Source organism: Lepisosteus platostomus, chromosome 19 (assembly GCF_059453375.1).
Source record: "Lepisosteus platostomus isolate fLepPlt1 chromosome 19, fLepPlt1.hap1, whole genome shotgun sequence".
Lineage (NCBI taxonomy): Eukaryota > Metazoa > Chordata > Actinopteri > Semionotiformes > Lepisosteidae > Lepisosteus > Lepisosteus platostomus.
The window spans coordinates 2,140,007-2,152,605 of NC_142629.1; the positions used below are offsets into that span (position 1 = coordinate 2,140,007).

Below are 12,599 nucleotides of genomic sequence, written 5' to 3' on the forward strand. Positions count from 1 at the left end.
CTTCCTGTTTTTTTTAGAGGTCTCCCATCCCAATACTGACCAGCCTTGCATAGCTTCTGAGTCATGGAAAGATCAGGCTACAGGGTGGAAATGCTCTCCTTTTCCTTATCACATAGGTTTTTTTTTTAATATCACTTCTTCACTTTTCTTTTGTTCATTTCAATTAAGAAAATTAAATTCAGCTTCAGCTCGAACTTCATTATTTATAATTCTCTGGGTTTTTTGCCAGCACTCCAGCAATTTCCTAGCAATTTAAAATTCCCTGACATATAACTCAATTAAAAACAGCTCAGAATTATCTCAGTGAAAAACACGTTTTGCTTGGTCATGTCGGGACTCAGTGGTTTTCTGCCAGTATGGTTTGGAGAGCAAGGTGTTTGGCGCCGCTGTGACTGGTCCATCTTGTGACCGGTCCATCTCGGGCCGCTCAATGTAATGTGTCGCCAGCTCTCTGCCCGAGCAGGGCAGGTGTTTATCCGCTGTGTTTACAGTGCTAGTCCACGAGGCACCTGCAAGTTGTCTCGAGAAATACCGGCTAAGATGGGGGGGATTTTCTCAAGGGGTCAGCGAGAGCTCAATGCGTGGCCACTATTTCTCATCGGATCGTTCGGAATCCAGTGCCTAAAAGAAATCTGACAACGTGCTGGCGGGAGTGATGGCTTCACTTGTTCTCAGATTCTCAGAGGGGGGGTAGGAGAATTCAATTGACGTAGAATTGATGACACCCACACCTGCTTGAACACCCATGCTTTTCCACCCATTCCGCCCTGGCCAGAGCACGCGCTGCTGAGTGCTTTCCTCACAGATCCTTAGCAGAGCCAGAACCCCGTGCCGGTCGGTTTGAGTTCTCTTTTGTGTAGTGTAGCAGGAGAGGGCCTGCTACACTACACAGTGTAGCAGGAGAGGGCCTGCTCGGGCTGGCGGAGAAGCGTGTGCTCACGCCAAGCCCCGTTCACTCCAGACGGCGCGCGAGCACAGCGCCTCTGCCTTGAAGCCGCTCCCTCCCCGGCCCCTGCCTGCAGTGGCTCGGCCTCCCGGATGGGCTGACGGGCTGACGGATTGACGGATTGGCAGGAGAGCAGAGCCGGAGGGCTGCCCCTGCTGCTGCTGCTGCTGCTGCCTGGCCTGGACGACTCGCCGCACACGCACGCTCTGTGCACCACGGTCACCGGAGGGCCGCACACCTCCCGTGTAAAAATTGTTCTTGTATGTCCCCCGACTTTGTGGAATCGCCCCAGCTTAGGTGAGACTTTCTGCAGTGAGGGCTGCTCGCATTTCCCTTTAGAATGTGTGTTGTCAACCCAGCAGGGCCTTCTTCAGAATGAACAGAGAAACAGGAATCAGGAGGCATGAGTGGAAACTACACGGAAGTGCATTTAAAGCCAGGAGCAGGAGGCACGTCTTTGCTCACAGGGTGGTGGGAATGTGGAGCAAGATAACCAGCCAAGTTATTGAAGCCAATAGGCAGCCTTCTTTCAGGACGATGAGATCCTTGAATCAGTTAGCTACTAACTGCCAGATGGGCTGTATATTCCGAATGGCTTCCTCTCTTTTGTAACCTTTCCCATGTTCCCAAGCTGATGATACTCTGCAGACTTGAGCCCTCTTAGCCTTTATGGCATGTTGCCATTAGCGTGTGACTACTGGGAGGATGCGTGAACACTGTGGGTTGGCGACTTTGACCGGACGAAGACCATTACTACTCCATTGTTTGCATGTGTTGAGCTCCTTTGCGAGCAATTCATGCTTCAGTGGTTCCATTGCCTGCATATTTCATTCAGTTGATTTTTAGACCAGTTGCTGTACCCATTAGCTGTGATGCCTGTGCTCAGTTGGGGTTTTGGGTTTTAATTTCAGTTTGACTTTCGGTGTGCTTCTGAACCAGCTAGCTTCAGAAGCTGATAGCCAAGAAGTGCAGAGGGAAAGAGAGTCTGTGTTCTCAACCATGCTGAGTAGTGAATGGCAAAAATGCTCTGGGCAGCAGGGCAATGCTTTCCCAGCCTGTCTCCTGTCCTTCACTTTTCAGATGCCTTCTAAGCCTTCTGTGGCTTCTTTTTAAAGTGTTAATTGGTGCAGCAAATAAAAATCTAAGCAGAATGAACTACACAACCCCATGCTGCTATCACATAGAGGGGTGCATATTTTGAAATGGAATAGGAGGAATGGGGAGATATTATGAAGTACTTATTTCACACACACTGTCCTATTTTTATCAGACCGATTGTATAATTCCGTAAGAAATCTGCTTTGCTGTCAATTTTTTTTTTTTCCAAAATCATGTACCAGAAGCCTGCAGTCCTGATGGAAAAGTTTGTTTACACAGCTCCTAGATGCATGGAATTTCAAGGTAGTTTTACACAAGCTCTATCTGCAGAAGAGATAGATGTGCTTCTTTTAGTTTTGCCTGCAGAAAGAGGATATTAATGTTATCTTCGATCTTTGCTATGGCCCAGAAAGCATAACAAATTGAAAGATATGGTATATCCTTTTATCACTTTTTAAAAATATTTAAATATATGCTATTTGAAAAGGCAAGTCAGCAATTAAGAGAAGGCTTAGCCCATTACCTTTGACCACAGGTCTGTACTGCGTAACGAGTCGGCAGTAATGGGGTGTAATCTTTGTGCTGCATCGGGAAATCGTGTTTTCCCATTGTTGGCGCGCTGCACACGAGATTAGCTACGAGCGCAAAGATGGGATCAAATCAATTACGGGCTTTCTGCTCTGACAGCTGAGGCATAAACACGTTGATCCAAACCGGAATTTCTGACAAGACATTTGTCAGGGTTTGGAATCAGGATGTCTACTGGATAGCAGGGTGTGGGGATGGTAGAGACGTGTGGGAGATGTACTGTTCTTATCTGCCCGTGTGGAGAGGGCGTGATATTGCCTTTGTTTGTATTTTCGGAGGTTTATCGTCATGTGATTTGATCTCCGTGATGAGGACAGGCTCCCAGGAGCAAATGAGAGAGTAAAGAACCGTTAATGAGAGCAACAGCCACTAATAAATTTAATTCCCTGCACTTACATGGGCTGAAGGGACAGAGAGGGATCGCAGAGGCTCTTACAGGAGTGTGTGTGTGTGTTTGGTTCTGCCGACTGTGGTCTAAGTGGGGTAACATCCAGGTGGGGCTGCACATTGGTGGTGGTGGAGGGGAGTCCCCATTACCTGTAAAGCGCTTTGAGTGGAGTGTCCAGAAAAGCGCTATATAAGTTTAAGCAATTCATGAATTGATTCATTAATTAATTAACCTGGGTTGTCAACTCTGGAGATTCAGCACTAATAGATGAAGTCATTTTCTTTTATTCGCCCCCTTCTGTGCTTGATGACTTGTAGAGATTTATTTTAAATAGTACCACTAATGGCTCAGGGGTCAGGCAGCAGTCTGTGGAAGGCTGAAGTGGCCAGTCTTATTGGATACATTGCACCTGAAGGACAACCGCTGTAGGATTTACGGGGGACCTCACGAGTCCAGGGTCTTCTTTCAGGGGCATTTGGGGTTTAGAATGTTTTAAAGAGTTAGAGTTAGACTTGAAGTACGGGGATTACCTGCTGTTTGTAGGTTTGACGTTAGGTATTAGAAATAATAAACACAGATCGAGATCAAGGCTTTTACCCTCGCCTGTAGCGTTCTTTGTGTTTGTGTGCACAGTGCATGATAGGATGCATTTTTCTAATAGTTATAAAAACCTTCTGTTCCTGGAAGAAGAAAAAAACATACCTACTCAGAACCAGATGTTTTCAGCAATCGCTAGATGAGTATTTATCCTCAGTGATTCAATTATAAAACATAAAACACCCACTCAATTAAATTAGCTCACTCTGCCTTAATCTAGTTTTATTCACTGGTAGAATGCTGTTTAATCTCACACCTTTGTCTTGAATTACTCTGAAGATCTGTGAAGAAATCAGAGAGACTCGAGCCTACATGCACTGAAAAACAACATCCCCTGCATACTCTTTAACCTGATCATCTTTTTTGCTGTTTTTTGTTTTGTTTTGATAACAATGGATTCCCTTCAATTGCCCAGTTATTGTGAGATATTGTAGTGCTGTTTTTTTTTCTGTTACTTACAATTCATTTGTTAAACATGGGTTTGTTTTCTTAATTTTTATAAAGAAGATTCCCGGTAAACTTTTCATTCTCCTAAAAAAATGAAATTGTTGCTAAAGAAGCACCATCAGACCATACGGCAGCCCCAGATGTTATGGTAACAGTTCAGCTAATTAATTTTGCTAAACTGGAATTGAGATACCTGGATTTTTTTGTATTGTGCAGCATTTACACATGTTCTCAATAGACAAGCTAATATGGTTAATGGTGATGATGATAATTATGGTAATTGTAATTATAATAATTTGCAAAGCTGAAATACTGTTTCTAGCCTTCACCTTTCTATTGTCTGGTCGCTTTTATTATGCATATGAGGTCAAAAGCAGCTTTTAAAAATAGACTAGCATTAACCCTTGGGACCCACAATGCACTGGAGCTCTCCAAACCAATCCATGCTCCTCTACATAATGGAGGCCAGGACCTGACAGGCTGCAGAGAGCAGAGCGTCCAAGGGAGACGGCAATTTCCAGCCGCACAGGAGCCCAGGGGCTAGAAAACTCGAGGCAGGCTTGTCTAAACCCATCCCAAGGACGTTTCCAACCCTTTAACTGGGGGGTCAAAACATCTTAAGGCAGGTCTTCATGCAAACTAAAAAATACAGCAAGGAATGTTTCCCTGTATACTCTTTGTGCTTTTTTTTGAACATGTATTCTGTGTTTCTTATCCGTCTGCATGTGCGTCTCGTCACGCCTGTCCTCACACATATTTGTACAGTAGTGTTTGCATTGTTGGCCCCACCGAAAACAAACACTTCTGCCACAGCTCTAATATTCCTCTTGCTGAGGCTGGGAAGCTGCCTTCAGTGGCGCCACGAGGAAGCTGCAGAAAAGCTCTGTGCACAACCTTTTATTTATTTATTTTTTCCTCCTCCAAGGACTGTTTGATCATTCCGTCTGTAGTTTTAGATCAATGTAGAGGCTGTCTGGCCAGAGACTCCTTTTTGTTTTCCAGGAGGTCATCAGCTGCAGCCTTCTGTCCAGTTATCTGACTGTTGTGAAGTAAAGAGGTGGCTGTAAGCAAGAATAAAAATGCATCACACCTCTGAGACTGCTGATCGTGGGAATATGTCTTGATTCCCCTCAGTACCTTAGTGACTTTCTTGGCACGCTCTCAGTGCATAAATGAGGGGAAGGGAGAAGGAGGCTGGATATCACGCAAGGGGGAAAAAAAGCTGTTGATTGAGAAACACCACCTCCCAACCAGCTGGCATCAGCAGACACTTACCTTATTCATAACAAACAGAATTGCATTTGTTACCTCTGTTATGAGAATGAAATGCATTATTCTGTTATCATACGCGGAAATTGTCAACTGCTGCTGGTGTTTATAGGCACATAGACAAAGAGTCCAGAACAGTTTAGCTAAACTGGTGCCATGCACAGAAGGTTCTGTTGCTGTTTCAGCCTGGGCTGGACTTTTGCCCAAGCCTTGTGAATTACCGAATAATAGCTCCTTTTAGTGCCTGTCGAAAGTTGGCAAACCATTTTAACAATGGGATTTCTGCCATTCTTTCTGTTCCTCACATTAAATGTTTCTTTAGTGGAGTGTTACCACACTGGTCACAGAAACTAGTTTAATGTCCCTCCACCCTCCAAAAACAAAATAAATTAACAAGAGAGTGAAAGATGTTATTAGATTGTTTTGTTAAAGTTATGGGTACAGACTGAGATCTTAAAGCTCTCTTCTTACTTGAAGCAAGTTGCTTGACTGAGTCTTTGCAAGACATTTTTCTGCCCAAAAGAGAAGTAATCTTTACTTATGAGACACAATAATTGAATGTCAGCATCCAGAATGTTAAGGCACTGTAAACAATTAAGAGATTCAAATTAATCCTATTCTTTTAAGAAAGTGACGGGTTCCCCAACACCCTTGGCTACACACCTCATTGCAATGAGTGTTTGTTTAGTATAGCTTAAAATCTGGAGTGGGAGACAAGCTGTGGGCCAAGCAACAAATTAAAGCTCTGGGCTCTGCAGAGATAGTTATAGGGGAGATCATGAAATTCACATCTGAATGTCCTGGAGATGCAATGTGCAGCAGGGCCATGCCTGCTTCCGTTTTGAGTTAACGAAAGACCACCCAGATTGGTGCTAAGGTCCCGAGGGTGCTGACACCCTGCACTGTTCTGGGAAGTGGAGGGAAGATGAAACCATATAGGCCAATAGGGAAATAGGAGCTTCAGCACTCCGATTAAATCCTAGTCAGACAGTGTGTTAGGGCAATATCTCATGCTGAGTTTTTGCACCTCCAGAAAAACTGTGTCTGCATACTGCTGCCGAGCACCAAGTCCTGATTGATTGTCTCACTGAAGAAAAGCAACAGAGAATAGCAACAGAGGATAAATTGCGTTAGGTAAAGCTAACCTGTGATGATTAGTTCCTCATTTTTAAAAAATAAAATCATTTTATGGCTGTGGTGTTGGTAATAATAGTAAATTGATCCCGTATAGAACTGGATGGAAGGCTGGACAGCAGTTCACTTTAGACGATCAGAATCGTTTCCAGGAGCTCATCACTTCTCCAGATCCCCGCAGAGCCCCTTGTCTCCATGTATCATAATCTGCAGGTGGCCGGAGATGAGAAGCCTTTTAATGCAGCAAGAAAGTGTAGAGCAAGGGTCAGGAGCCTTCAGACAGCTCAGTGTCAACATCGATTAGCATCAGGACGTGGGACAGGTTGTGTGTGCCAGCTGCATTAATCAGCACATCAGTTACAGCCACCACTCTCCTCCCAGCCGTATGAGCCTGTATCAACGCATCTGGGCTCCTAAATATGTCCCCTTGCTGTGTATTTCTTTTGTCGAGATGATGTGTTTCACTGTTTGTGTTTCCTTGCCTATTTGTGCATGTTTGTCCTTCACGTGTTCCTTTCGGAGCTTGAGGCTTGTGGCCTTGCCATGGTTTCATATTGGACATAGATTTTTTTTATTTTATTTTTTTTACCGTTGAGCCTTTTTGACTCTGGAAGGCTGGTGAAGTTGAAGCATGCAAAGCGATATTGTTTCACTTTATATCGGGGAAAAATGTTTTCCTTACAATGAAAACACTGCACTGCACTATCTAGGGAGCAGTTTACGGACCAGTGACCACGTTCTTGTGGGGAATGTAAATTGATGAGACCCTCGAAACCTCAGGACTCTGTTCAGTGTAGTGTCTCATGTGCTGCTTAAGGGCTAATCCATCCAATTTCCGAAAGCTATTGCCCCGGTAAGGGCTGTGAACTCGGAGTGGACGCAGAACCTATCCAAGAAGCACAGGGCACTGAGTTGTGACTTGTTTTACTTTTCTCACAGACGTCCTTAAAAAACAAACGACTTCCTGTAATCAAGTCACCTGGAGAAAACGGATCAGATAATCGCGGTAGTCATTGTTTTTGAGGTGGCCGAATCAAACGGTGATTGTGAAGATTTGCTCAGCTGTGGCAGGGCAAATGCAGTTCTTAAGCCTCTTGTCCTGAGTGCTAATAAGCGTTAAGCACCAATAAAGAGTTCTTTAATTACTGTTTAAAGTGAATAATATGATGATCTTAGAGGCCATGCAGCACATCATTGCGAATGACCTGGGGAATCAATAATGAAAGAGGGTCTGTGTGTTTTACTGATGAGACTCTCTGTCTGTACAGACTTTCAGTCTTTTAATATGGTTCTTTGCAGTCTGAGAAGGCAAGATGACATATTTCACTGGAGTATTTGTACTTAGGGGGCCATAGTCTGTCCTGTACATGTGTGCCCACACATTGGCTACCTCTTAATGTTAATCTCTTTATAGCAGTGTTTGCGTTGTATCCTCCATTGTGCACAGGGTTTGCTTTTAGTCTTTCTAGAATTTGTTTCATTTTTACAACATAAAACATGCACAGACAACGTGATCTGAATGAATCTGTCACTTAAACCAGTCTGTATTTGAACTAAGTTGTCATTCATGCATGGGTACATTAACTAATTTAAGTACAGCACAGGCAGACAGGTCTTTTCAGCCTCTCAGAGCATCCTTTAGGTCCTGTAAGCTAAGGAACGCTGACACAGCACATTACTTTGACCTAACACTATGTGTTGTGTTCAACTGCATGGCTTGGCACTTGAATTAAACAACAACATGTCCTGTTACATAAGCAAAAATGAGCATAGAAGGGCACAATTTAAAATGGTTTAAATTCTCTTTAGAATGCTAGTTCCTCTGTGATGGACTGGCATCCTGTCTGGTGTGCATCCAGACTTGCACCTTTTGTTTACCAGGATAGGCTCAGGCTCCCCCACGACCCTGTACTGGATAAAACAGATAGAAAATGGATGGAATTATAGAAAAAATGGGAAAATAGAATTTCTGAGCGTTAAGGCAGCAATGGTTAAATCACACCATCGGGAATGTTTCTAAAATAATAGTGTTTAGAACCATGCTTTAGTGTTTGCAACGCGTTATGTTCTGATTTTAAATCATTTCCACTTCTGAAGGTCAAGTGTGAAATCTAATGTACAGTGTATTTCCTACTACTGTCTGTTACATTGTAACTAATTTTAATTGACTTGTTGCCTTTTTTTCGAGCACAGGCTGAGGTTTCAGGTGTGTGGAAGATTACAGCCTATTGTGTTGATGAGGTGTAAAAATAGCTTGCAATGAAAAAGTAAATGGTTTGTATGTCAGCGTGGTGCATGTCAGTTTTAACAAATGGTAGGGTCGTCTGTTTGTTTTGCTGTTTAGCTCTGTCGTTACTGTTTTTATTTCTGTAATAGACAACCCAACACCTTTCATCATTTCTTTCCACTTTGCATGTTAAGGATCCACAGTGGGCAATTAGATGACTTGAATGTCAAATTGGAAATGAGCAAAGGCTGTTATTGGAAGTATTGAATTGCACTGCTGTTTAAGACTGCCTGGAAAATTTAATTTTATTCAGAAACAATTCTGGTTTCCTTCACAGCCTGAATACGAAGAGACATTTGATCCGGTGCACGCTTTTCTCGTTTTGTTTTTTTTTCAGTTGGCTTTATTGATTATTGCCGGCATATGTCGGTATGTGAATTTAAATGGAATGCAAGACGAGCAAAACATTGAAGTGGTAACCTATAGCGGAATAAAACGGAAAATCGTTGCCTTCCGCATCTCCGCAGGCGCGCCCTGGAGGGATGAGCAAGAGAGGGACCTGAAGGCGGCCCTGCGGGAGATGGACCCCGCCATCCCGCTGGTTTTTGTCAGCGGGAACCACGACCTGGGCAACACGCCCACCCCCGAGGCCGTCGCGCAGTACCGCCGCAGCTGGGGGGACGACTACTTCAGCTTCTGGGTGGGCGGAGTCCTGTGCCTGGTGCTGAACTCCCAGCTGTTCTTCGACGGGACGGCCTGCCCCGGCCTGCGGGACGCCCAGGACGCCTGGCTGGCGGGGCAGCTGGAGCAGGCCCGGCGGGCGGCCCCCCGCCACGTCCTGGTCTTCCAGCACATCCCTCTCTTCCTGCGCTCGCCCGCGGAGGAGCACGACTACTTCAACCTGCAGCGGGAGGTCCGCGAGGCGCTGCTGCAGCGCTTCGCCCAGGCAGGTGGGTCATGGCGGGGTCGGGGGGGGGGGGGGAGGCCCACTTCCGCTAGTCCGCGGCCCGCGGGCGTGGACGGCTCAGATCGTCGCATCTTCAGGCCTTAAAAAAACCCGCAGCGAGTAGCGAGGTGTCAAATTTGAGCTCCCCTGCAAACTCCGGCCCCGCGAGAGCCGACGGCAGCTTGTTCATCGGTGGATTGATTCGGAAGTTCAGTCTGAGGGCACAGCTGCAGGACGTGTGGGCGACCAGGAATCGGGGCCCCTGCACACCCACCCCCACGCTTCTCAGGAGACGTTCGCTGCTGCGCTGTCATGCCCTCCAGCTCAGCTCCCAAATTAGGGTTTCCAATTTCTTTTCTTTTTTTTTTCCCAAAAGCTTGATTTAACAATTTCTGCCCAGTTTGTGCCGAGGGTGTTGTGTTAGAAGGCAGACTGGAGACCAGACCTCACTGTGTCAGCTCTGTCAGCTCTGTCGCATGGCCTGTTGTGTTGGTTGAGTGCTCTTTGCACTGTGTAGCTGAAAGCCGCTGAGTGGCCCTGACTAGAGCAGTGGCTGTATGCTGGGAAGGCAATGAATGTGTTTGTTATTTTGTAGTTATACTCAGTTCAAAACCTGGATGTACTGCAGAGAGAAGTGAGAGATGTTGCCACTCTGAAAACCGGTGACTTTTGCCAATTTTCGGATCAGGAACAGCAAAGCTGTCAGATGCTCCAAACGCACAAGAACTCACAAGATCCATGTGTGCTGTAAAGTACCTACAGCCCTAGTAATCTGCAGCTTGGGTGTGACTGAAAGATGGAAAGAAAGACAGAGAGGCCTTAATGATATCAAGAGATATTGTGCATGTTTTCAAACTTTTACCAGGTTCACAATCATAAGTGATACATAGCTGTGCAATATACTAGCTCTTCCCTATTCATACACATTTCTCATGCCCTTCCATCAATTATAGATAGAGTTTATCAAGATAGTGTTACATTTCCTCTGAATTATTGATTAAAGGCTTCCATGCCGTGATTAAGGCGCTTTCCTCGGAATCTTTTCTGTTTTATTTTACTGTAACTCGCAAAAAGAAATGTGTTCACGACGTGTCCACCATGGCAGAGCTCAGCTCATTTCTTTGTAATGAGTGCAGAGCTCGTCTTGTGATCCCCTTTCTTCTCAATTGTTGAAGTTAAAAGGAAATTAGCTTTCAGTGTAGGAAATCTTTTCTAATGTCTTGTGTGTAAAGAAGTGAAATAAGGGGAACTGTTCCTACATTGAGAAGGACATCAAGGCAGATGAAAGGTTTTGGTTGAAGACTTTAAAGAGAAAAAGATTAAGGATTAATTTTTGTATGGCTGTCAGGCTTGTGGTTTGATTTGCCTTGTGCCAGCGGCTGCCCCTTGATCAAATCTTGTGTGTCTGCAGAAAAGCAGTTCAGCAACATCTAGGGATGTTATGTTAAAAGTTTGCCTTGCGCTAGTAAGACCTCGTTTAGAATACAGTGTACAGTCTTGGTCGCTGCGTTACAAAAATGATTTCTGCTCTGGGATCAGTCCTGGGAAGAGCAACCAGATGCATCCTAGGGCCACAGGGGAATGTCCTGCAATACCGGTGAGGAGATCTGAATCCTTTTAATCCTCAAACACAGGAAACAACAAGGGGACCTGATCCAAGTATTCATAATTCTCAAAGGCCCTGACAAGGTCACATGCTAATATTTTATTCTTGGATGCATTGTAAATGTCAGCCCCAAGAAAGGCGTCCGGGAGGAGTTGCTTCTCTCCGTCAGCCAGTCGGGTACGATCTGAGCCAGTTTCCCCGAGATCAACACGCTCGTCGTTTTTTTGCGAGTGGACATTTCGGTGCGTTAGACAGTCCGCCATGTGCGGCGCAGCTGATAATGCGAGCGGAACGTGACGATAGCTCTGTTATCTCCCAGCTGCCCCTCTCGAGGCAGCAGCTCGCTCAGCTGAAACACAAAAGATCTGTCTCCTGCACCTTGACATCAAATTAGGAAAGGGGACTGCCTGCAACGTAAATGACTCAAAGTGCCACTCTGATATTGAAATGTCACGTAATGTAACAATATATTACTTGAACATAGTAATGCTGTTGTAATTTATTATGTGTGCTCTCCTGTGATATTTGTTTGTGGCTTGCTGACTTGATCCTCTCATGTGATTTGGATTTGATGCTGGGTTGCGGACATTTTGGATTTTTAATGATTAAATATAGTTTCCTTGCAAACAGAAAAAAGGGATGAAGAACTGGGGGCAGCAGTTCAGCAAGTATGAATGTCGAGACGCCTGTAGATGAGGCGTTGTAGCTGGGTCGTCTGTGGCGCTGTTGGGCATCTCCACGTCTTCTCCTCAATCACAGCCCCATGGGATCTTTTCTGGAGCAGTTTCCAAACGAACAGCACAGCGACCGAGCTTTGAGCGAGATGTAACAGCCGGCTGCTTCCCGGTGCCAGTCCAGCAGGAAGACGAGAAGTTCAAGGGGAGATGGCGGGAAGCTGGTGGTCCCTTTAAGGAAAGTGACAAGTGAAATTCCAAAAGACAGCAGTAGAAATCCAGCCTGGGCAAAAACACCTGGCAGAAGTCGTTTATGCGCATAGCGTTACATGCTGGTAGAAGAAACGTGTAAAACATTAGTAGAGGATGGGGAAATCCAAGACTTTTGTCTATGTTGACACATCATGTGCATCTTCTATGCAAGGTGGGGAAGCGATGAAAAGGCAAACACCACATTTGGATGCGTTGTGAAAATGCAGCATTCGCAATCAAGGGATATTATGTTAAATGTGGCCAATATAGTAGTCAGAAGTCATCTACGGTATTGCGTGCAGCTTTGGCCACCCCATTGGAGCCTGGGCCAGCTTTGTAGACAGCATGAGAATCTGGTTGTGTTGCCGGCTTGCTCACAGAGCAGGGGGATCCTGAGCTTTCGGCTGCCATCACCTGTTCTGGGCTT

General features: G+C 45.2%; 1 protein-coding gene across 3 annotated transcripts in view; it reads left to right on the top strand.

The window, feature by feature from the left end:
* Positions 1-12,599, top strand: part of cpped1 (calcineurin-like phosphoesterase domain containing 1) — a 62,736-nt gene that overhangs the window by 14,602 nt on the left and 35,535 nt on the right. For all 3 annotated transcript variants that reach the window (XR_015928291.1, XR_015928292.1, XM_088612411.1), the window contains exon 3: positions 9,222-9,644. Coding sequence is in view for 1 of the 3 variants with exons in the window: in XM_088612411.1 (XP_088468537.1) it covers positions 9,222-9,644 (423 nt within the window). In the remaining 2 variants the exon portion in view is untranslated. The remainder of the gene's footprint in view (positions 1-9,221; positions 9,645-12,599) is intronic.